We start from the raw sequence: 24,327 nt of genomic DNA, 5'->3' as shown, positions 1-24,327 counted from the left end.
ATTTTAGTAAATGTTGTATTTTAGTACCGTAGCGGGTTGTGGGTTTATAGGGGAATAGAATGGGAAGTAATTTAATTATATTACATTTTTTTTTTAATTTTTAAGAATGATAAATTAATTTTAATTAATTGGTAATGAAATTGTAATGATTGGTAATTAATTTTAATTGATTTAATAATTGATCATTATGTTCCGTAGCGGGTTATGAGTTTATAGGGGATTAGGGTGGAAAGTAATTTAAATGTAATTAAGTAATAATGTATTTTAATTAATTGTTTTTGCTAATTATAGTATTGGTAATTAATTATTAATTGGTAATTAAATTGTATTAATTGGTCATTAATTAAAATTAATTAATTGATAATTATTATCAGTACCGGGTTATTGTTTTAAAGGGGAATAGGGTGGGAAGTAATTTAAATGTAATTAAGTAATAATGTATTTTAATTAATTGTTTTTGCTAATTATATTATTGTTATTAATTATTAATTGGTAATTAAATGGTATTAATTAGTAATTAAGTGTAATTAATTAATTAATTGATAATTATGTTCTGTAGCGGGTTATTGTTTTATAGGGGAATAGGGTGGGAAGTAATTTAAATGTAATTAAGTAATAATTTATTTTATTATTTGTTTTGTTAATTATATTATTGTTAATTAATTATTATTGGTAATTAACTTTCATTAATTGGTATTTAATATTATTTTATTGTTTCTTAATTATTATTTGGTAATTATGTTTTAATAATTATGTATTGGTATTTGTAAATAGTTTACATTTATTTAATAATTATTATTAATATATTTTTAAATATTAATTTATTTATAAGTTTGTTAAATTTTAACTTCTACGCTATCCAACACTTTCCCTACTGTTGCACTCTCAGGAGTGGGAATAGTAATTTTTACCCCTACGCTATCCAATGCTTTTCCTACTGTTGCACTCACTGGAGTGGGAATAGTAATTTTTACCCCTACGCTATCCAACGCTTTCCCTACTGTTGCAGTCTCTGGAGTGGGAATAGTTATTTTTACCCCTACGCTATCCAACACTTTCCCTACTGTTGTACTCTCTGGAGTGGGAATAGTACTTTTTACCCCTACGCTATCCAATGCTTTTCCTACTATTGCACTCACTGGATTGGGAATAGTAATTTTTACCCCTACGCTATCCAACGCTTTCCCTACTGTTGCACTCTCTGGAGTGGGAATAGTAATTTTTACCCCTACACTATCCAACGCTTTCCCTACTGTTGTACTCTCTGGAGTGGGAATAGTAATTTTTGCCCCTACGCTATCCAACGCTTTTCCTACTGTTGCACTCTCTGGAGTGGAAATAGGAATTTTTACCCCTACGCTATACAACGCTTTCCCTACTGTTGCACTCTCTGGAGTTGGAATAGTAAGTTTTACCCCTACGCTATCCAACGCTTTCCCTACTGTTGCACTCTCTGGAGTGGGAATAGTAATGTTTTCCCCTACGCTATCCAACGCTTTCCCTACTTTTGCACTCCGTGGAGTTGGAATAGTAATTTTTACCCCTATGCTATCCAACACTTTCCCTACTGTTGCACTCTCTGGAGTGGGAATAGTAATTTTTACCCCTACGCTATCCAACACTTTCCCTACTTTTGCACTCTGTGGAGTTGGAATAGTAATTTTTACCCATATGCTATCCAACGCTTTCCCTACTGTTGCACTCTCTGGAGTGGGAATAGTAATTTTTACCCCTACGCTATCCAACGCTTTCCCTACTGTTGCACTCTCTGGAGTTGGAATAGTAATTTTTACCCCTACGCTATCCAACGCTTTCCCTACTGTTGCAATCTCTGGAGTGGGAATAATAATTTTTACCCCTACGCTATCCAATGCTTTCCCTACTTTTGCACTCTCTGGAGTGGGAATAGTATTTTTTATCCTTACCCTATCCAACATTCTCCTTACTTTTTTAAATTTGTATTACATTTTTATTTAACTTTTATTATTATTATATTTTTTTATGTTTTTAGATATATTTGTAATTTTTAATATTTGTAATGTTTATGTTATTAAAATATTTATAAAAAGTAAGTATATATTATGTTTTATATGTATATGTTTCAATTATTTTTTATTAGATTATGTATATTATTAATTTTAAATGTTATAACATATTTTTAACTATGTTTATTACATTTATAAGTATTATTTGATTTATTTTACCTATTTTTCAATTTAAAAAAGAACCATATTTTTAAACTACGACATTTTTGATATTCAATATTTTTTTTCGATATTTTTGTACTTACCTTTTTGGAGATATGATGTTGATATTGTTGACATCGATATTTTTGTTCTGATATTGTTTGCATGTAGATATGTTGGCCCCCATTAGGATGACGGAAAGTCCGCACGCCATCCCATCGGGAAAAGGGAACGCCCGCCATAAGGGCGGGGGTCCCGATGGTGGCATTAGGATGCGACCGCCACAGTGGCGGGCGCATCCCTCTTTTTGCACATTGTGGCGGGCGGTGCTCTCTGCACCGCATGGCACAATGTTAAAAATGCATGTAACATTTGCATACACGAAGCGGCAGGCACCACACGGTGCCTGCTGCTTCTTGTATGCAAATGCTGGGGGGTACCACAGGTACCCCCCATGTTCACCCCCCACCTCTCCTTCACTCTGGGGGCCCGCAGGGGGTCCACAGAGTGAAGATCGCATGCCTTTCCAGGCATTGTTTAAACCCCATTGTTTAAAGCTGGCGGTGTCTAATACACACCGCCACCATATTAATCCTTTTCCGCCCCAGCCACAAGGCAACCAGGTCGGAAAAACGTCGGACGATCTTTCCGTCCGCCGTGGTCCATATTAGGATGGCGGTCCCCCCGCCATCCTAATATGGCCTGGTGGGGGCAATCCGCCCGCCATCCTAATGGGCCCCTTTGTCTTTCGACATTTTGTCAGACATTCACTTTAGGGATGACGTATAAGTTAAAAGTGCAGTGACCGGGATATAAGGAAAGCTTTATATCTACAGCAAAAGGTGCATGCACCATTTCATGCAGTCAGTGATGGCATGTCTGCAGACACAGTTTGCATGGGCTTCCATAGGTGGCATAATACATACTGCAGCCCAGGGGAGACCACTGGTGTACCAATGCCCATGGTACCTCAGTACCATATACTAGGGACTTACAATGGTACCCTAGTATGGCAATTTTGGTGTGTACAAAGTACTTACATATCATTTAATTTAGAGGAGCCAGCACTGCCACTGGCATCCTGGTTAGCAGGATCCCAGTGAACTACAGTCAAAAACACTGACATCAGGCAAAAAGTGGGGGTATCTAAGCCAGAAAGATTCCACGTTCCTACACATCTGAGCTTTGAGCATGCTGAAATCTGGTTCAGCAGCTCCTCTTTATAAAAGTGTCTGCCCTAATAAGGCCCTGCCCAGTAACAGCTTCCAGCCATGCCCACTGATGGATTTTGTGAACCAAAAAAGGGACTAAGCGCAAAAGTAAAATCTTAAACAGAGGTGAAATGGCAAATCTGCATCAGTTGCAATGTGGTCTTGGCATCTACAGAACTAGCTTTTATCCTACTTGGAGCTTTTGGCACAAACCCAGAGGCACCCTTCCTTACTGCAGCCTCGAACATTGCTCCAATGGAAGACTCAAAGTCGAAAGGTAAACTAAGTCCCAAGGTAACACCTTTGACCAAGGAGACCCACTGGGAGTAACCGACCTCCACTCTGTCACTGTGGTCTGAAATCATACTTATGTTGCGGACAACCAAGAGCTAATGCTTTTTATTTTCCCTTTACCTTTCCTAAGAGCTTTTTGCCACACAACTTAAACAAAAACTATCACTGGCTCCGCTTATATGTTTTTGATTGTTTAAGTGTCTTTTTACTCATTTTGTTTTTCTAAATTTTTCTATGAATTTTATTCTGTAGCTTTTTTCAATTTAAATTTGTTGGTTCTCTGGTGAAATTCTTGCTACTTGCGCTGCATCTAGTTTCGCTCAGAACTGTGTTAACACCTAATCAGGGTGTGCTTATTAAGTAGGTAAATGTAACCTCTTCCCAAATTAATTACCCATTTTCTGACAATGTTATCACTTGTCATCGTGTCTCTCATAGTGATATTGCCCTATGACAAGTGTATGATACATTTGAAGCACATTTACTAATAGGGTCTGTCGGGGTTCTTGGATGAACAGTGACCAAGCAAGAGATTGCTAATCGGTGCAGGTCCAAAATATGCCTGTTTGTATGTGTGCATAATTTGTACATCTACAAGAATGCATGAGCAGAACTTGAATGTCTTGCTAAGCATTAAGGTGTATAAAGCAGGATCAGGCTTACACCAATAGAGCGAACAGTGGAATGACTCTTTGTGAAGAAGCAAGCAATGCGAAGCATGTTCAAGCTTCTGTTCCCAGTCCCATTCTTGTAAACAAATGCAACAATCACCCAGAGCATTGGAAAGGTGACGCTCTGGCAAAAGTACAGGGAATATGAGGTGTATAGGAGTGATTAACCCTCCGTGCAATCTTGGATGCCGTGGGGATACTTTGTTTGCCTTGCCCCTTACCTCAACTTCTCGCCGCTCCCGCTTCGCGGGAGCCGCTTCGTGGGAAGACCGCCCACCAACGCCATCTGCTGCCTGTTCGACCGAGCCTGGGGTACATCTGTGGTGCAGAGAGGCTGCGGGGGAGTAGCGCGGCAGGGACTCACTCTCCTAGGAGTCCCTGCGTGACCAAGCAACATCCGGTCAGCGCCCCCTGCGTGCCCCGCCCACAAACGCCCTCTCATCCTCATCACCAGGTGAGGACCCGCCTTGCGGGACGCAAGCGGGACGCCCGGGGCTAAGCCGGGCAAAGGGCGGGCCCTCTACGGCCCTCAGCGGCCAGAAGAGGCCGGGCCGGCCCACCCCTCTTTCCGTTGCATACGTTTATTGGCACGAGGAAGTGTCCCAAAACCGACAAAATGCCTATCTTACGATCCAAAACCAAGCGTAAGGAACCTGTACCTCAACCTGTCCCCACTTTAACTGCTATTGACCTTATGTTGCAACAAACTATTCGGGTTGTATCTTCAGCTATAGCCAACACGGAAAGGAGATTATCTTTACCACCAACAATAATTCTACATGACTCCCAGGAGGCAACAGTTAATCGCTTGTCTCCATCCCTAAACATTACCGAGGATTTAGACTTAAGTCTTGGAGTCACTGCTTCTTTCGCGGAACTTCCGTGCGGCCAGCCTCTGACTGAGTCACCAGGGGTCTCAAAGAACTCTATACCTGATTCAATTTCCATAAGGGATAGCGAAACAACAAGTAATATATGCTCAGGAAAAGGGAATGTAAGCAATGTTAGTAGTGTACATAGGAAAAAGAAAAGGACGAACGCTAATACACGTAATCACAATCTAGTAACCCCAATTCCTAGTCATTCTCCAGGTATACCCTGCTGGGTAACAAACATGGTAGCGGACCTTAAAGCGGACTTAGAAGCCACAATTATTGCTCACATCAAGCCCCTTATGTCAAAAATTGATAGATTGACATCACTAATGAACACCAAAGGGGCGGGGTCTAATAAGCCAGGCAGTATCGAGGGCACATTACCCCAAGGGAGATTGAAAGGAGTGACATTGGGGGGAAACGCCAGCAAATTAGACGTAGCTACAAAGCCGAAATTGCCCCCGGCAAACATAGCTAAAGACCCATACTGTCAGACCCAAATTGGGGGTAAAAAAGACGTTCCTTCTGTCCCGCTTACAAGCTCTGCTGGTTCTATTTTGCAGACCCAGCAAGGAACTGGAAAACCCTCTAATTCAGCAACTAAGGATGCCCAAAGTCCTAGCAAACACACAAAAAATCAATTTCCTCCCCTACTAAAACCCAAGAGTTAAAGCCAAGACCAGCTTGTTTTAGGACAATCAACTTGCCAGTGGAAGCTGCACCTTTTGTAGTCATACTAACGGGCGTACCACCACTAAAGGAAGGTAGAAGGGAGACAAATGTTGAATTAAGAATTAAATGTGCCCAATGGTTACAGATTAACAGACCCCTACCCCCACATATGTCCGGAGAAATACTTGTGGTTAGAAGAGGAGAGTGGGTGGGTAGAAACACTAAAACTATAGCAGGGGATGTCATAACTGTTAATTTCAGAAATACAGCGGTAGTGAACCACATATGCAGTGCACCCACTAGCGGAGCAAATACTCAAATTCACCCACTTCCCCTCTCTTACTTCTACCCGATGGTACACAGACAATATATTCCGAAAACTAATCTTAATATAAATAGGGCCTATCCTCAAGTTCTCCAGCATGCCTTCCATCAGTGGCAATCATCTTGGCCTGGCCCATCTGTAGTTGATCCTTTTCTTTCCCAATTTTCCCATTGGAACCGGTTTTGTGCTCTCGATGAGGTAGACTGACTCATCTTTGAGCCAATTAGTACCCCTTCTTTATATTTGAAACAAGGGGAGGAGGAGCATACACTGACTGGTCGGCACACTAAGAGCCCCAAGCTATCAACCCATACAGTTCCAACTAAAATCCAACTAGTATCATCTTTCCAACCAATAGAGTGTCTAGGACTGCACAACAACAGTGGGAGCGACAGCAATCCTGATAAGGGTTCAATAAAAATACTTAGCTGGAACCTTGCAGGTATCCATAGGAAACTGGGCTCGCCAGAATGGAACGACTTGGTTGAGGCGCATAAAATTTGCCTGTTTCAAGAGACTTGGAGTGTTGAACCGCTCCACCGGGCTGGATTTGTAACGTACTTTGTGCCCGCTGTGAAAGCCACACAAGGAAAGGGTCGTCCCTCTGGGGGGCTGCTTATCTGGGTAAGCACTTCTCTTAACTGCCACATTACATCTAAGCATGTTAACAGCCCAGATATATTAGCAATTGTACTGAGAAATCATAGTAGGGGCTTGTCCCTTGCCTTGTACAATGTTTATGCCAGAGGAACTAAAAATGGGCTGACGTCCCTAGTAATATCCACCCTTGAAACAGAACTAAGAGATCATGCAGAAGGTGATTATACCTTAATAGCGGGCGATTTTAATTGTACATATGAACCACTCCCTATGGAGGATAGTTCAGACCTAAGTGAGGACGATAGCAGATGGGGTATTCCAGTACTATCTATTGCCCTGATAAAAAGATGGTCACGAACTGCAGTCCAACTAAATGCTCTAACATTGGAGTTTGGCTTAAGAGCCACGAACGGCCGTACAATTTCTGATCGCCTAGGCGCTCCCACTTTCAACAGGGTTGGTCAAACCTCGAGAATTGACTATATCCTGTTGGATCTAAAACTTTGGGGACTGGTTAAGGATATGGTTGTCCCACCCACCGTGGAGAGCGATCATAACTCGCTTTCCTTATCTTTACACAATCCCTGGCCTAGTAAAGTAAACGCACCCTTCACTAAATGCACTCATAAAACCACTGTTGCATCCTGTGGATGACGTCTTAAGTGGAATAAAATCGCCACTGACGCTGTCAAACTTTCTACCATTAAGGAATTACTTCAGACTTCTTAGACCGAATTAGACGCTACCTATCTGGCCCCTTCAGCTGAAAGGGCAACGTCTATTTTTGAGGCAGCTGTTAAGTCTATAGGGGATGTATTCCAGGGTAAGGGGTTCGTAGGGGGAATCCATCCCAGTGTAAACCCAAGGGGAAGCATGACTGGTATACCCCAGCATGCAGACGGGCAAAGGCACTTTTAATAGAGGCCGTTAAAGGGAAATCCCAACCCTTGATACAGATAGCCGGGAAAGAGTATAGGTTTACACTGGCACATGCAAAAAGAGAGTGGGAAGAGGAGTACTGGCGTACTCTTAAAGAGGCTAGCTCTAAGAGGAACTCAAAATGCTTCTGGGACACAATAAGAGCCAGAAATAGACCCGATACTGATCTGATAACATGTAATATCCCAGGTCAAGCGTGGGTCAACCATTTCACAAAGTTATACACTGCTGCTGAAGTAAGGGCAGGGAATTTACTTGAGATTGATTTGGATTGGGCGACCCTTCTGTAAAACTCTGACTTTACAATAAAAGAAGTGGAGTATGCCATAAGTTCTATCAGGCCCCTAAAAGCTGCTAGACCGGATGGCATACCGGGGGATCTGTTGAGATCAGATATCCAGAAGTGGGAAAAATTCATCTACTGCCTTCTCGTTGCCATCTGTAGGGGTGCACCGATTCCCACATCATGGAAAGGGGCGGAGGTTGTCCCCATTTATAAAAAAGGCGCCAGAGATGATCCATCCAATTATAGACCATTTAGTCTGTTGGATATTAGCCAAAAAGAAGTTGGCAAGGTCCTATTGGTCAGAATATTGGATTGGATCGATCAAAATAATATTCTCTCCGACTACCAGGCAGGGTTCCGAGTGGGCACTGGCACAATCGAGCAAGCCTTTAGGCTAATGATGATATATTGGAAGGTAGTGGTTATAGGCAAGGGCAGTCTTTATCTCGCTTTTATCGATTTAAAGACTGCCTATGACCTTGTACCGAGGGAGACCCTCTGGGGTGTTCTGGCAGACATGGGGTTGCCGCATTATATCCTCTCATTACTTATTAGGCTCCATGAAAATAGTTTTGCCCAGATAAGGTGGGGCCCAGAGGGTGAAAAAACTAGTAGCATCCCGGTAGAGAGGGGGGTCCGCCAGGGATGCGTCCTAGCTCCCACCCATTTTTCCCTTTACATCAATGGGGTGGTTGAGCACCTTCAGAGACATTCTTCAGATGAACCATCCCTGGCTGGAGAGCGCATACCAACGCTTTTCTTCGCGGATGATACGCTTTGATGTCGAAAACCCCGATTGGCCTCCAAAGACTTTTGAACAATTTTCAGTCCTTTTGCTCTGAACGGGGTTTGATTATTAATACTGAAAAGACGAAGTATCTTGTGCTGAATCCCTCAAAAAAAACAATTTGCCCTCCTACCCTGAATGGAGAACCTTTGGGGAAAGTAGAAGTTTTTGATTATCTAGGCATTCGGTTGTCCCACAAAATGCAATGGGCCCCTCATTTGGATAAAATGTTGCTAACCCATAAACGTCTAACAGGAGCCCTATTGAAAGAACAACGCTCTTGTGTCATTAGACCCATATCTACTGTACTTGAAATTTATACAGCTAAAGGGGTTAGCTCTGCTCTTTATGGGGCTGAGTTATGGGGCTCATCTATTACAAACAAATTGCCAAGATCTGAGAGGAAATTCTGCAGAGCAATTATGTCCCTTCCGCAAGGTACCCCTATGGTCCCGCTAATGCTGGATTTAGGTTGTCGCCCAATTGACGGCAAAGCAAAACTTCGGCCATTGCTGTTATGGGCCCGCCTGTGGCGAGTACAGGAACTTGACAAATATGCGCAAGGCCTTTCAGAAATTATGTCACTTCCAGGATGGCAGAAAATTAAATGGTTGAGAGATATGAAAATCTTGTTATCCAATTTGGGCCTAAAAGAAGCATGGCTAAACAGATCCTCTCCACCAAAAGAAACTCTCAAAACTCTGCACTGGAATTGGATAGCATCAAAAAGGGACACTAATGATTGCTTGGGCAGACTAACGGAAGATTTCCTGAACTTTAAGGACCTGCCAATACGAGAACTATATTTCGACATAATCGAGAAACCTTTTGACAGGGCCTTTTATTTTAAATTCAGAGCAGGTACTCTTCCTTTGTATGCCTTTTCATCACGGTGGAAACCACCAGCGCAAACCACAGAGTTCTGTCCAATGTGCATAGGCAGACCAGAGTCAGTGGCGCATTTCTTGTTTGAATGCGGAGAGTATACCCTGCCACGGAAGAAATGGCTTAAACATCTATGTCGCCAGCTAGGCACTAGGCGTCATACGTATGCAATACGCATACTCAGGTCTGACTGTTGCACTTTAAATGCTTGCATTCTTGCAAAATTCTTATCATGGTCTTGGTCCATTAGATCCAAGAGGCTTAAATCAATTGTTTAATCCGTTTTTAAATCATTTTATGAAATATCTCTTTTTTCCTATGAACTTTGGAAATTTTTTTAATTAATTGATTATCAAATTTTCTGTGTTTTGTTTATCTTGCCATTTTAAATATGAAATTGTGTATTTTAATATGAAGCTTTTATGATCATTTTTATCGAAATAAAGCCTTCTTGACTTGACTATTTCAACAATGCATCTCTCTCCACAAGGAATTAAGAGTGCCGCAATCTGCCATCCCCAAGAGATCACTGAAATCTATACATTTTGAGCAAGGTTGTGTTAGTTAAACTGTTACTCCAATCCCCTTTCCCAAGCCTGTGTATTACAGTTATTGGTGCATATTATTGGGGAAATTTACACTTATAGCAAGTAGCACTTTACAAGTACATTACAAAAATGCATTCTCATTTTTCCATAAAATGTGATATGTAACATATCCTCAAAAGTATGTGTGAAGGATGTATTAGAACATGTTTTTTCACAGTTACTTTTCGTTCAACTAACTGAATATTAATTTCATTATCAATATGATAGCAATATAAAATGCTGTAAATGTCTTTATTTGCCGTTCTTTCAATGATAGTATGTATTAGCAACCAGTGGCGGTTTCTCCATGGGGGCGTTTGGGCGCCGCCTCGCCTGCTTTCTTGCCGTGCGAGAAGGCAGAAACAAATGGTAGTTATTGCTGTAATATAACTGCAATTTGTGATTTGTTTCTGCCTTCTCGCACGGCGAGAAAGCAGAACTTCCTGGTTTAGAGTGGGCGGTGTGTTACTCGAGGACAGGGGGGAGTGGCTTAGGGGAGTGGCTTACCCACCGTTGTTAATACTGACTGTTTGGGCAGCCTGAGGCCGCCCCAACAGACACTATTAACAACAGTGGGAAAGCCACTCCCCCAAGCCACTCCCCCCTGCCCTCGAGTAATACCACCCACTCACTCTCCCTGTTCTCTCTGTATGCTGCAGCAGCAGCATACAGAGAGAAAATGATGTAGGTGGGGCAGCCGGCCACACCAATCAAAAACGCGGCGGTCGAGAGGGAGGCTGCCTGCCGCGCCGCCTTCCTGATGACGTGCTGGAGGACTTGAAAACGAGGACGGCAGGAGTCGGGACGGAGTCTCCGCATGGTAAGTTTAGTTTACTTTATTTTTTTTATATATGTTTTGTTTACAAACCCCTCCCGCCTCCCCCGTCTTTTCCGTGTTAATAAACATGGTACACGCTGTCTTTTCCAGCAATAGTCTTTCTCGTGCCGCACCAATCATGAATATTTACCGGCGTGCCTACGTTTAATGTAATCACCATGCCGGGGTATAAATCCACTGTGATATAATTGCATCAGGCTGCGCTTTGAAAGAGGGATCATAGGAAGTTTGGGTGCCCTGATTGAGATGTACTTAACTTTGGTATTGCATTTGCTGCCCTGGCAGAGAAGCTTACTTTAAGTAGACATTCATTACTCTGCTTTCGTGGACTGAGTTCCGAGTGAGAGATTTATTGACGTCGATGCTGTGAGTGGACAACGGCTTTTAGGTAGACATCGGTGTTTAACCTGTGGCTAAATGGGGGAAGGGGCTGAGGCCTGGGTGTGTTTATGTGTGGAGGGGCCCTGAACATATAAGTCGCTTTTGTCAAATACTCAGGTTGCTGTGGCAGGCAGAGTCTTAAAAACCTGCTGATCTCTGAGCATGACCCTTTTTTGGAGGGGTGGGGGTCTAGTGATGCTCTTGCCGGTGAACTGAGCCCGAAAGTTGAGGGAATGGTCTTTGCTATTGCTGCTGTCAGAAATCAGTGGGAGGGCAGACAGCAACCCGCTGATCTAGTCACCTGCTCAGCCTACTTGGAAGAGCTCCGAATATTCTGGTACCAGGTCCTGAAGCAGGGAATTGTTATTGCACTTGCTGTTTCCAGGGGCTTTGGGTTGTGCACTGAATCAGCTTCTATCTGGTGCTGAGCCTAGTTGGCAAAGTCACTGATGCGATCAGAAAATAATCCCAAAGTGTGAGAAGATGAGAATTTGGATGCTAAAAGCTGCGGGCTGACAGTGTACCGCATTTTCTGATAGACCAGGTCACATTTAAGAGAACCCTGCTACATGTCCATGTCTTGAACGATAACGCCGCAGCGTTGCTCTATGGTAGTCATTATTTCATGTAATGTAGCTCGGCATATCTTCCTGCAAACTGTTTACCTGTTTACACACGAGGCAGAAAAGATCGACGTTATTTGCTCATCTGCTATCCAGCTCCCATACGTAATTGATGGAACATTACCACTGTTGAGTGTTCTTTACAAAAATCTGTATAGAAAATGGTATAGTGTTACAATTGGGTTATACTTGCTGTATTGATTGTGAAATACACTGCGGCTCAATGTCTACACCGTTCCCCACAAGGAGCGGTTCTTTACTTGGGAACAGGAGCCGACAAGCAATGCTGACAATGTCTAAACACCTTCAGCCAATCCCTATAGTATGAGCAAAGCATTGCTTACTCACGCTTGCATGAATACCAATAAGGAGGGATCCGCTCATCAGCCAATCCCAATGAGCAAAAGCTGGCTGACACATGCTTGCAAGAATACCCATAAAGAGGGATCCACTCATCAGCCAATCCTAACGAGCTAAAGCTTGGCTGACTCACGCCTATGTTATATGACAGCTCTTTAATAATGTAATACCTGCACTTTCACAATTGCTTTATTAACCTTCCTGCTTTCTCAAATTTGCTTGAAAATGCACCATTTTTCCACTATTTTGTCAACATTTTCTCGGGGGAAATCCCTCCGAACCCTCCTTAGGGGGTTCGGCTACGCTCGCTCGCTACGGTGCAGTATGATTATCAGTTTACGCCTCACCACTTTCAAATGTCACCAGCAGCCACTGTGAGCAACACAGTGACATAGTCAGTGGAACTGAATGGTTGCAAACAAGAAGAAACATTTTTTAGGAAAAGTGTGCAAAGGTGAGCAGAAAGGACAATCAACCATTACTGGCTCATTTGATATGCATAAATGTGTTAAAGGCCTTCATTAAAACAAAATGCAGAGAATAAAGTGGAAATAGTAGTAAATGCACATTTCCTTCTGGTGTTTGTGCTTCACAGTTACTCCTTGAGAATCACATTTTTTCCGAACTCTACCCAATGTTATTGATCTGCTGCACAATACAATGCAGTCCTTCTGGAGATAACATATTGGTTTTAAGTCTCTGCCAGATGGGCCAGTTTGAAGGTCCAGTGCGTGGGTGTTTTTTTTTTTGGTCCTTTGTGCCATGACGTGAACAAAAAACAGCCCGCGCACTGCACTTTACAAATTGGATCAATTGGCAGACTGCCCGAAAGGACAATACAACACTGATGCGAACATATGCTTTAAATATTATTGTTTTGAAATGACACTATCTAAAAAAGCAAAATGAAACAGTAGCTGCTGGTGTTAGAGGAGAGTGGGGGAGGCAGGGGCGGGGGAAGAGATGACAACGAATAAAGGGGGGGAGGACTTACCTGTCGCTTGCAGCTTGCCACATTGCCTGTTTTCTGCTCCTCTCGTTGCTCCACTGTGGGCACAGGCTCCCAGAATCCCCTTCGGCCAATCCTGAAGCTGTTCTCAAACATGAGGGCAGCTTCAGGATCAGCCCGAGCACCAATGATTTTCACTCCCATGGACATTGGGGGCCTGTACTTGCTTTCTCTAACCCAGCAACGCAGCTGGGTTGGAGAGAGCTTCAGTGTGCATGACGATTTGGCCGGCCAGAGACGGCTGGCCAAACCATCATGCACACTGATAACCCTGCATTTCAGTCCTTATGGTGCCTGTTATCCCCCTGGCCCTGTTCCAAAGACTCAGGGAAACAAATCATAATATTAATAAACCCTGGTTTATTATCATTTTATGTGTATTTTTTTTACACTCCTGGAACGGGGAGGTCGACACTCCTCCACCATATCGATGGGGCTGCCGCTGATATGAAATAAAAATATACGAACAACCCTATTTACAAGTGAAAATCAATTACCCAACAATTGCAGGTCAGCCGAAAAATATCCAGTTTTCTGCACAAAATAACTTTCATGTCTGGAAGCCTCTATCTCTGCAACGACTGTAAGATGAAAAGCATAGGCCCCAGGAGTGGAATAGTTATAGCGGACGGAAGGCTCCTCTGTGATCAGCTGATACCTGTAAGTGACATAGAGAGACAACTAAAATCAATCAGGAGTTCAGAACCCTGTGCAGACAAATCAACACTTGTAGCGATACATCATTCAGTACTTTAGCACCGGTTTTGACAGCCAAATGCTACTGTTTAATCTCTCTATCATATAGGTTAAATAAAAGGATTTGGCGAAAAATATGACTTAACTCTTACATCATTTTTTAGTAGAGCAACAAAATGTTGTTAAGCAGAAATTGTTGCCATTTAGATGTGATTTTGGTCTGTTTAAACTTCATATTTTTTGCAAGTACTTTTTTTAATTTGTGATGTAAGAATACTTTTTCTCTTGACAGCACATTAAGAAGAAATATATCTTGTGCTTGTATTGCATTTCTTTTCTGTTAAAAATGAGAGTTGAAATCCATCTTTACTCATAGTAAGCCATTGTTAGACATTGGGTCTCTAGTGGGCAGAGGTTTGCACCCTGTCCAAGTGGAACCACAATCCTAGTCAGGGCATGTCAGGGAAACACCCTAAATTAACCTGTACTCACCCTCTGGTAGCTTGGCACAGAGGAGTCAGGCTTAACATTAACCCTGGGTGTAATGTACGTGGCGGGGCTACGTGGAGTGCCACGGAGTCGAAAACAAACTCAGTGAAATGCTGCATAGCTCCGCCACCCGCCTCCCACCCCACCATTAACAACTGATAAACAATGAAATAAAATGACTTGAAAGTAAATTTAAACCACTTACATTGCCTGCGGCATCCCCGTGCTTCCGTCCTCCTCTACATGGTTGTTACTGGGGAAAACTGAGCATGCGCGCTCGCCCGTACATGCGCATTTCTCACGAGAAATGCGCACACGTGCATGTGCATTTTTCCCAGAAATGGCAATGAAGAAGAAGAGGGCAGCCCGGGGACGCCATAGGCAAGTTAAGTGGTTTAAATTGACTTTAAAGTAATTTTAGGTAATTGTTAATCAATTTTTAATAGGGGTGTGGGAGGCGGGGGCTGGCCAACTCCACTCCGCCGCAGAGTATGCAGAGATTTGCCTACTCTGGGTTCTCTGCGGAACGCGAGTAGGCAAATCTCTGCACACTCCGCGGGGGGAGCAGAGTTCTCTGCCCACAGTTACTTAACATAAGAGGCGATGTGTAAAATATTTGTGCAACACTTAAGTTACAGTAACATAGTGAAAACAGCACAAAAAGAGTCCACAGTTTAGAACAATAGAACATATTTATCTGAGTAAAACAAGGCCAACAAGACAAAAATCCAATAAGTGGAAGTCGAGATATGAATTTTTAAAGATGAAATCTAAAAACAGTGCTTAGAGTCAATAGCACTAAAAGGTTATTTGAGGGCTCACCAGACTGTGATAAATCTAAAGTTCAGGTTGACCATGATGGAGGGCAGGCCGGCAACAGGACCCATGCAGGGCCTGCTGAAAAATATACTTGGATGGAGCAAGACTAGGTTTTGATTCACTCAGTCGGATCGATGCATCGAAGCCAAGCATCGCAGTTGGGTCTTCCGTCATTGCCAAGCATCGCAACGGCTCAATTGGATCAGCGCTGCATCATCAAACCTCGCAGTCAGGGCTCTTGATCAGTGGTGTGTAATCGTCGAGCCTTGAAGTCGGACCTGTGTCATAATCAAATTGGCACTGTGTTGGAGGGCACTGCGTCGGTTCCAGTCAGGGCAAAGACATCACTGTGTTGATTCTAAAGTAGACGACAGATGCAGAGCCCATTTCTGAGACGCAGGACTAGATTGGCTCCTCAGGTAAGAGATAACTCACAGTTGGAAGAGTTGATCAGCTGAAGCAGAGTTGGAGGAAGTCTTTAATGGCCAGAAGACTTCAAGAATAGGGGGCATGCAAGCAAGCCCTTGGAGAAGCCTGGGTTCAAGGATGTCGAGATCAGGTCCAGTCCTTCTCACTCCCAGGCAAGAAGCAGCAGGCGGCAAGCCAAAACAGCAGATCAGGTAGCAAATTGGCAGTCCCTGCTACAGCACAGAAATCAGAAAACAGCAGGTCAACACAGCAAATCAGTTAGTGAAGTAGCAGTCCATCCTGCAGCACAGCAGCTCTTCTTCCAGGCTAAATGTACTTGGTCCCTGCAAAGCTCTGATTTCAGGGTATCAGGGGTCCAACACGTATTCTCAAATGTGTCTTTGAAGTGGTGGAGAGTTCAAAGAGGCCTCTGAAGATAACAAAGTCCCTTCCTTTCCTGCCCTGGCTCCAGACTCACTACAGTAGGGTTTGCAGCACTTTGTGTGGGGACAGACACAGCCTATTCAGGTGCAAGTGTCAGCTCCTCATTTCTAATCTGCTTCAGGAAGGCCGATCAGCATAGTGATGGGCTATCAGGACTCAAATGTCACACATTTGTGTGACTGTCTAGAGGAAATGCACAAAGCTCAGCTATCACCCAACCCAGATGTACATTCAGAGACAGACAGAGGCACTGAATGGTTAACCCCTTCACTGTGGCGGCTATTCCGCCGCAGTGCTAAGGGGCGGGGTGGAAGAGCGGCGGGTGCATGCTGGTGACGGAACCGCTCCCTCACCAGCGTTGGTTGCACTGTGCGGAAGTCGCGCCGCGCAGGAGCTTCGGGTGGGCCATGACGGAACCGCTCCGTCATCAGCACAGCGCCACCGCAGCTGATGATGGAGGGGTTCCGTCATCAGCATACAAGGGGTTAAAGTAAGAAAATGTCAAATTTCTACAAGTGGCATTTTCAGACTTACAATTTAAAATCCGACTTCACCATAAGTTGTGATTTTAAATTGTGAGTCCAGGGGACACCAAACTCCTAATTTTATATTTTCACAATTGAAAATTACTCTTCAAATATGTTTTAACCCCTTGCCAGGGGCCGGAATTCCGCTCCTGTGCTGGACATTCCGATCGCGGGCATGGTCATGACGGCTCCTGGCCGTCATCAGCACAGGAGCACTTTGACGCATGACAGACGGGAGCCGTCATCAGCACGCAAGGGGTTAAGGAATTCTCAATATAAACAGGCCTTGAAGTAGTGAACATCACATTTAGCAGTGTTTTATTACTAGGAAATGTAAAATTCAAAAGTACATGTCCTACCCTTAAAATACACTGCACCCTGCCCATAGGGCTTGTCTAGGGCCTTCCTTATGGGTGACATACATGTAATAAAAAGGAAGATGCGGGCCTGGCAAGTAGGTTAACTTGTGGAAAACAGGGAGCCTCGTCAGGTCTCCAAACAAGATGCACAGGCACATCAATGCATGAATCCAATCATAAACCTGTTTATCATAAATTACACAGTGCCACTGATCTTTACTGCTAGGTGCAGATGCTTGCTCAATTGCTCTCAAAATCTTCATCTTCGGTTCAACACCTTTGCTAGACACATGGTGACCTAAAAAATCCACAACATCACAAGAAAACCTGCACTTGTCTTTCTTTAAGGTTAAGTTTGAGCACTTCAAAATGTCCAACACCCTCTCCAGTCTTGCATCGTGCTCAGCCACAGTATTCCCATAAATCAACAGATTGTCCTGGAAACATGCTACACCAGATGCATCAACAAATAAATTGTTCATCAACCTTTGGAAAACTGAAGATGCAGAGGCAAGCCTGAATGGCATGCGCTTATATCGGTATGCTCCTTCAGGGATCACAGACGAGGTTAATTGTCTCGACTCATTGCACAGTTCTATCTGTTGATATGCCGCCGACATATCAAGTCTTGTAAACATTACGGCACCATTTAAAGGGGACAACAGCTCATTGATGTTGAGGAGTAGTTGGCAGTCTACCCAGATATTTGAATTCAGATCGCGCAAATCCACACATAAACGCCAGGACATATCTGATTTGCGTGCCAATACAACTAGGGCCAACAACTCTGAACTCTTAATGGGTTCAATGACGTACAAGTCACACAGTTTCTTTAACTCCACCTTAAGTTCCGCCCTCAAATTTATGGGAACACGCCGCACCTTGTGCACTCTTGGCTTAGCCTTATCACTCAAAATTATGCAGTGTTTGAAACCTTTCAAACAACCAAGTTGCTTTGTAAACACCTCAGGATAGGCATTAGACCACATATTCTCAATTATATTGCACATGTCACCCCCACGTGATTAGCAACAACATCCTCAGTTTGGTCAGACAATATTAATATTACATTTTCTTCCTCTTCAGACGTGTCTCCTTCGATAGACTTCACCACTGGGGCACTAAAACTCTTCCTCAATGATCTGCAAGTTCTTGAAAAATTACCCTTTTTTCTACACTAGAAACACGTCTGACTGACAGCTGGGCAATTTTTGTATGAGCTTATTTACAACCTACTCCCACACCTAAAACATGACACCTCAGTCTTGCCACCTTGTTGCTTGGCACCACCCCGATACCCACTTGAGAAGATTTTGTCCATTGGCGGTTTGTGGGCCCTCTTGACAAATTCTTCACTTATGGCTTTGACTTCCTGCTCTGAAACACCTTTGCTCATCTCTTTAATGCAGTGCTCAGAATGCTCAATGCTTCCAGCAATAGTTAACTCAGCTTCCAAACTCAGATCTTCCGTGGACAACAGTCTTTCTTGAATCTTACGTTTATTTGTTTTCTCAATTTACTGGCCCCTTATTATATCATCTTTGAGATTTTTATAATTGCGCGTCACTGCCAACTTGTCCAATGCTGCCACAAAGTCATCCATGGTTCATCAGGTGCTTGCGCACATTGTAGAAACTTATGATGTTCCAAAACCACATTTTTTCTGGGGTTGAACCTTTTGTGTAATGTATCTCCTACCCAGTGGCGGCTGGTGACATTTTAAAGTGGTGGGGCGTAAAAAGCTAATCATACTGCACCGTAGCGAGCGAGCGTAGCGAGCAAGCCCGAACCCCCTAAGGAGGGTTCGGGGGGAATTCCCCCCGCGAAAATTTTGAAAAAAGAGTGGACAAATGGTGCATTTTCAAGCAAATTTGTGAAAGCAGGAAGGTTAATAAAGCAATTGTGAAAGTGCAGTTATTACATTAATAAAGTGGTGTCATATAACATAGGCAGCTGCTTATTCATCTTCATCATAACCACAGAGCTTCATAACAGACTTTGAAACACAATGCATTGCTGAGTACCTCACAGATGTATTTTAATAACAAACAAATAAACAGGACGCACCAATCCCTGCTACAATTCACCACCTTGCAGTGCTGGATACACTGCGTGGACAAAAAAACGAGGGCACCCCTGTATGCCCTGGCACTGGCAGTGCCCTTGATAGGCGTACTGCATGGCAACCTCAGAACGAAATTGACCTTTGACCAATTGTCAGCTTTGACAGAGGTGGATTTAAACACAGAAGGAGGCTGCTATCAGCAATCTACCCTTGCCCCGGTAATGACGCTAAACATCCTGTGATTCTGGGCAAATCACTTAATCACTCCATGCCTAACAAAAATGAATGTTTCCTTTTGTAACTGGTGCTCATGTAAAGCACCATAACACTTTTTGCGGAGCCTCGAGACTTATCAAACTGAGTTTAGTTATCATCTTTATTAAATGCCCTACTCTGTGGTTTAAAAAACAGTCCTTTGGCTTTCCCGTTACCTCTTTTTCAACAGATCACCGCTAAAGTTGAGAGGGAAGTCCTCTTACATGACCATTCACTAATTGGCCTCTCTGTACACAGATCGGTTTAGGGGGAAGTTGGAGATTAGCCTCTGTGCCCACTGGTTCTTGGCCTCTTTGTCAGTATATCAGCACTAGGGACGAATGGAAAGTCTGTCTCTTTTAGGTGGGATGATAGACTCTGAGAAGAGACAGCTGGCTGAGGGGCTCAGTCTCAGACAAGCAACAGCTGGGCTCGATATCTCTAAAGTGACAGCTAGCCAATGGGAGTATTTGACCAGAAGGTGGTAGAATAGATGCTGAGAAGAGACAGCTGGGTATGGGGCACTGAGAAGCAACAGGTGGGCTTGATGTATTTTATCCGACAGCTAGCCAATGGGACGGTTTATACAAAAAGGTGGTAGACTAGACTCTGAGAAGAGACAGCTCAGTATGGGGCTCCAAGAAGCTGCATCTCGGGTTGATTACTGTAAAATGACAGCTGGATAATGGGTAATGGTGGGATAATAGAGTCTCAGAGCATGAAAACACACAGCTGCAGCCAGCAAGTGTTTAAATTTGTCCAGGGCAGCTCTCTTTTTCACGTTACTTGAACAGGTGACACCAGGGCTCTGATTATAAGTTGCAGGGTACTTGCGTCGTGCAAACTCGGCATAAGTTGGCATTTCATAGAGGAGTAATATGGGCACTAGCATGGCATTACCTGTCACCAGGGAGATACAACTAATGTGCAAAGCTGAGCCTGTATAGTAAACTGCACCAGCCCAAACACCCCCTAAAGTCAGCTCTCGGGTATAACATCAGTGAAAATTATACGAGCCTCAGGGTGATATCCTCAAAATTGGGGCATGATGGAGAATGAAAGTAAACATATCTCCAGAAGCTGAAACTGTCCCTGCCATTTAACCAATGCCATTATTTTATCCCTAAAATGCAGTTGGTCTACAGGTGCAACTCTAGTTAGCTCCTTACCCATCCACTTACATCTCTAAAACAGAGTAATAGGATTTTTTCCAAAAGGGATCGAGAAGAACGGTTTATCAGTTGCTGTATTACATTCTCAAAGCACAGACATAACCCATGAGCTATTAATAATTTGAAAAATGCAAAGAGTCAGTGAGGCTCGCTGGTTAGAGGAGGCAGACCTGGAAGCAGAGGTCATCCCGGGACCAGGGTTCAATTCCCGGCTCGGCGGGGTCTTGAGTCCTAAAATGTCCATGGACTCGACAATTCTCGCTCCGGTGCCTACTTGATTCACGGGTTCACACTCTGCAACTCTGGGCAATAGCTTACTTAATCTCCACAACAGCCCCTCGCGGCGGGATGCCTGGCTTTCACCTTGCGGATACCCTGCCGGGGTTATCTCACAGGGGAATACCAGGACGGGTTCCCTAAGCAAGCGCTTAGAAACCGCTCGGTGATTTGCGCTATATAAATTCCTGTACATTTACACATTTACATTTAACTTGATTTATATCGCCATTCAATTTGCGAAAATAACTTATTGTAATAATTAAATAGACATTTCACCACTGGCACATTAATAGATTACTATTTACAGATCAGGAGGGTTTCACTTAATGTGCAAACATAAAATCTGAACGTTATGAATCTGACAATATATATTGCAATAAACTCATCAAAAGGCTTATTCCTAGGATCAGTAGCGATACAAATCAGTCTCACAAACTTCCATTCTCACCAGCCCCTTCAAATATTACAAGGAAAAATGTAGCAACATATGAAAATATATCCTCTGATTTCACAGGCATATTCATTTCGAATCAACATGCTTTAAATACACACTTAAAATTGCCACATAAGGTATTAGTTATTACATTTAATATGCCACGACTACCATAGGCCTGCACTGTTATGTAAAAGAAAAATAACCTTGTGTGACAGTTTAACATTGATCGATGCATGTGTCTGCCAAATGCAGGGAGATAAATAAGCAGGTGTTGTGTCGATGAATAAACAACACTTCAAGTGAAGGCATTACCCGGCGACGGCGTGCATAAAACGGCGCCAGACACCTAGGAGCGGTGGGTGGCCGAAGGTTAGCCATTTCATGCCCACTCAGTAAAGCACGTGCGCCAACTTTACTAAATGAGGGCCATAAAGTCACTAAAAGCAACATGCGTCTTTCATGTGCTGTGGTGCTTTCAGGTAGAGGACGTCAAAAATGTAGATTATGCCATGGCCATGCCCAAGCAGAACTTTTCACTTAATGTGCCTGCAATAGCTCCTGCAATGAGGCTGCTAATGTTTTTTAATCCCTTCATAAAATAAAAATCATCACAAATATGATCACTATAACCGTTATGTTTTCGCATGAACACGATGCAAACTGCTTACAGCAGCGCACACTCAGTGGGATTATAATCAAAGATCTTGCAGAGCTAGCACGGAGCAACTTTTGCGCGGGAAAGTTTTTATGATCTGAATGTCTCTGCTAGAACAGCATTAAATGCCATTGCGTCATGTAATATGAGACCCTATATAACAGATGCCAAGTGGGAATTGTGTTTTACTGATATCTCTGTAACTTAACTCTTGTGAGGCCCAAAGATCTTTCTTTGTGGTCATGTAAGGCCTATTCAACTGTTTTAATACTTGGACACAAAGAAGTATCACAAAGAAGTATAGTGCACCTGACTACACCAAAGAGGAGCCAGAGGAATGCACAAATCACATGTCCACAGCAGTCATCAGCTAGGCACATGTGTCTCGTATGTTAACAACTGAAGCAAACCAGGTCAGCTTAAATGAAAACACAAATGCAGTGGCATGTAGAGTTCAATTGACATCTATAACACTAAACCACAGACATATACACAATTCGTGACCACGTCAGTTTAACTAAGAAACATATTTAATTTAATGCACCACGCTAATATCTTGCCAGATAATAAATATGCAATTTTCATGACTACATACTCACACAAACATAGAACTACACAGTTGCCCTGTTCACCAACACCGAACTAGTCACATTCAAATGTGCTTTATGTGCTTCTAGTGACATATGCTCACTAAGCAATTAGTGGTAGAAAACGTGAGACACTGCATTCCTTCAAATCATACACAGTGCCGTTTCAGACAACCACCCTTAATAATGTAGCATTTCAACCGCAGACGCACTGCTCTCAAACTTGTCATGCTAATAAAGAATTATTGACAATTTGACACAAATTCTTTTTCACTTTCCAGGTCTTGGCTGATCCAGAATAGCAAGACGTGAACAAGCACTGCATATTTTTTCCTAAGAAAGGTGGTAACACTTGGGAAGTCTGTTGTGTTGTCTCCGTTTGTGCCGCGGCGTCCTTTGAGATCAGCCGACTTTGCGCTGGTCTGTACCCCTCGTGTTTTGAAAGCTAGAGTGGGTGGTCGGTCCTGCGCAACTCTGGAATTCGCTCCCTGTGTCCATCCGAGCCATTCAGAACCACCTTGCCTTTCGAAAAGGTAATAAAGACCTGGCTTTTCCCTGTGTAATCTTTAGCTTTCTCTGGTTCTCACTGAGTAGTCTGTGGATGCGCTGGGATGCCTCGTCGCTGGGGCAGCTATGCGCATTACAAATCCGACAAATTTGGACATTCAGCATTTGTTGGGGAGTCACCTGGTTTCCCTACGGCCCAGCTGTCGGGAAGATTTCTGATTTCTTTATTGCCATCTGTCAAGAAGTCTCCTGATTTCCCTGTTTCCTAGTCCACATCCCTCGGAGAGTCTACAGATTTCCCTAAAGCTTAATTGGACAGTGTGAGGAAGTTGCCCGATTTCCAGATCTCCTATTCAGCCGCTGTAAGAAAATTCCCTCATTTCCCTGCCTTCCAGCCTCTGTCCCAGAAGCCCCAGAATGAATTGTCTTCCAGTTGGCACATAAAAGGGAGTCTTACGATTTCCTTTGACATCCTCTATTTTCCTTCCTCCACTTTACGGCATACACATTTACTGACTCCCTTCCTCACTATCGTCACCTTCAGGCTTTTCTCAAAACTTTCTTAAAATTAATTTTCCACATATTGCTTTTACTGCTTTTCCCCCCCCTTCTAAGGTTCAACTGTAACCGCATCTTCTCTTATCAACTTGCTGTCTGTCTCACGCACACTCACACTGACTGTTTCACATCAGCAACTCACAAAACTTTACCTACAGACACCCTCTCTTAAATCCAACTTTCTCTCATTAATCCTTATCAGACACCTCTTCCTCCTGAATCTTTGAGGCCATAACTTTTCTCAAACTCTTCCTTCTCTCTTTCCTGCATCTCTACTTCTTTTTCGCATCTCCTATGAATTATCTATCCCTCAGTGTATGGGACACACTCTGTTTCTCATGTTATCACTCCGGCATGTTTTAAATGATGAATTTACAAACGTACACAGGTGAAAAAACTGTGCTGCACAATTAGATAAAACTGACCTAGTGGCCTTGATTTTGATGTCAGTTGAGCAAACCCAAGCACATGGCTGAAAATGTAAGTAATTGCAGTGATGATATCAAGCAAAAAATTGCTATTTACATGTAAAAAATAAAAAA

At 43.2% G+C, this 24,327-nt stretch overlaps 1 protein-coding gene across 1 annotated transcript in view; it reads right to left on the bottom strand.

Annotated features, from left to right (window-relative positions):
* The window catches only part of TMEM130 (transmembrane protein 130), a 236,468-nt gene that overhangs the window by 179,998 nt on the left and 32,143 nt on the right, over positions 1-24,327 (bottom strand). Inside the window, exon 4 of the mRNA XM_086942397.1 lies at positions 14,027-14,187. Within this exon, the coding sequence (XP_086798523.1) occupies positions 14,027-14,187 (161 nt within the window). The remainder of the gene's footprint in view (positions 1-14,026; positions 14,188-24,327) is intronic.

This window comes from Lissotriton vulgaris, chromosome 10, assembly GCF_964263255.1.
Source record: "Lissotriton vulgaris chromosome 10, aLisVul1.2, whole genome shotgun sequence".
In the NCBI taxonomy this organism is placed as follows: Eukaryota; Metazoa; Chordata; class Amphibia; order Caudata; family Salamandridae; genus Lissotriton; species Lissotriton vulgaris.
Note: the sequence above shows the minus strand (reverse complement) of the source record. Positions and strands in the feature narration are given on the sequence as shown.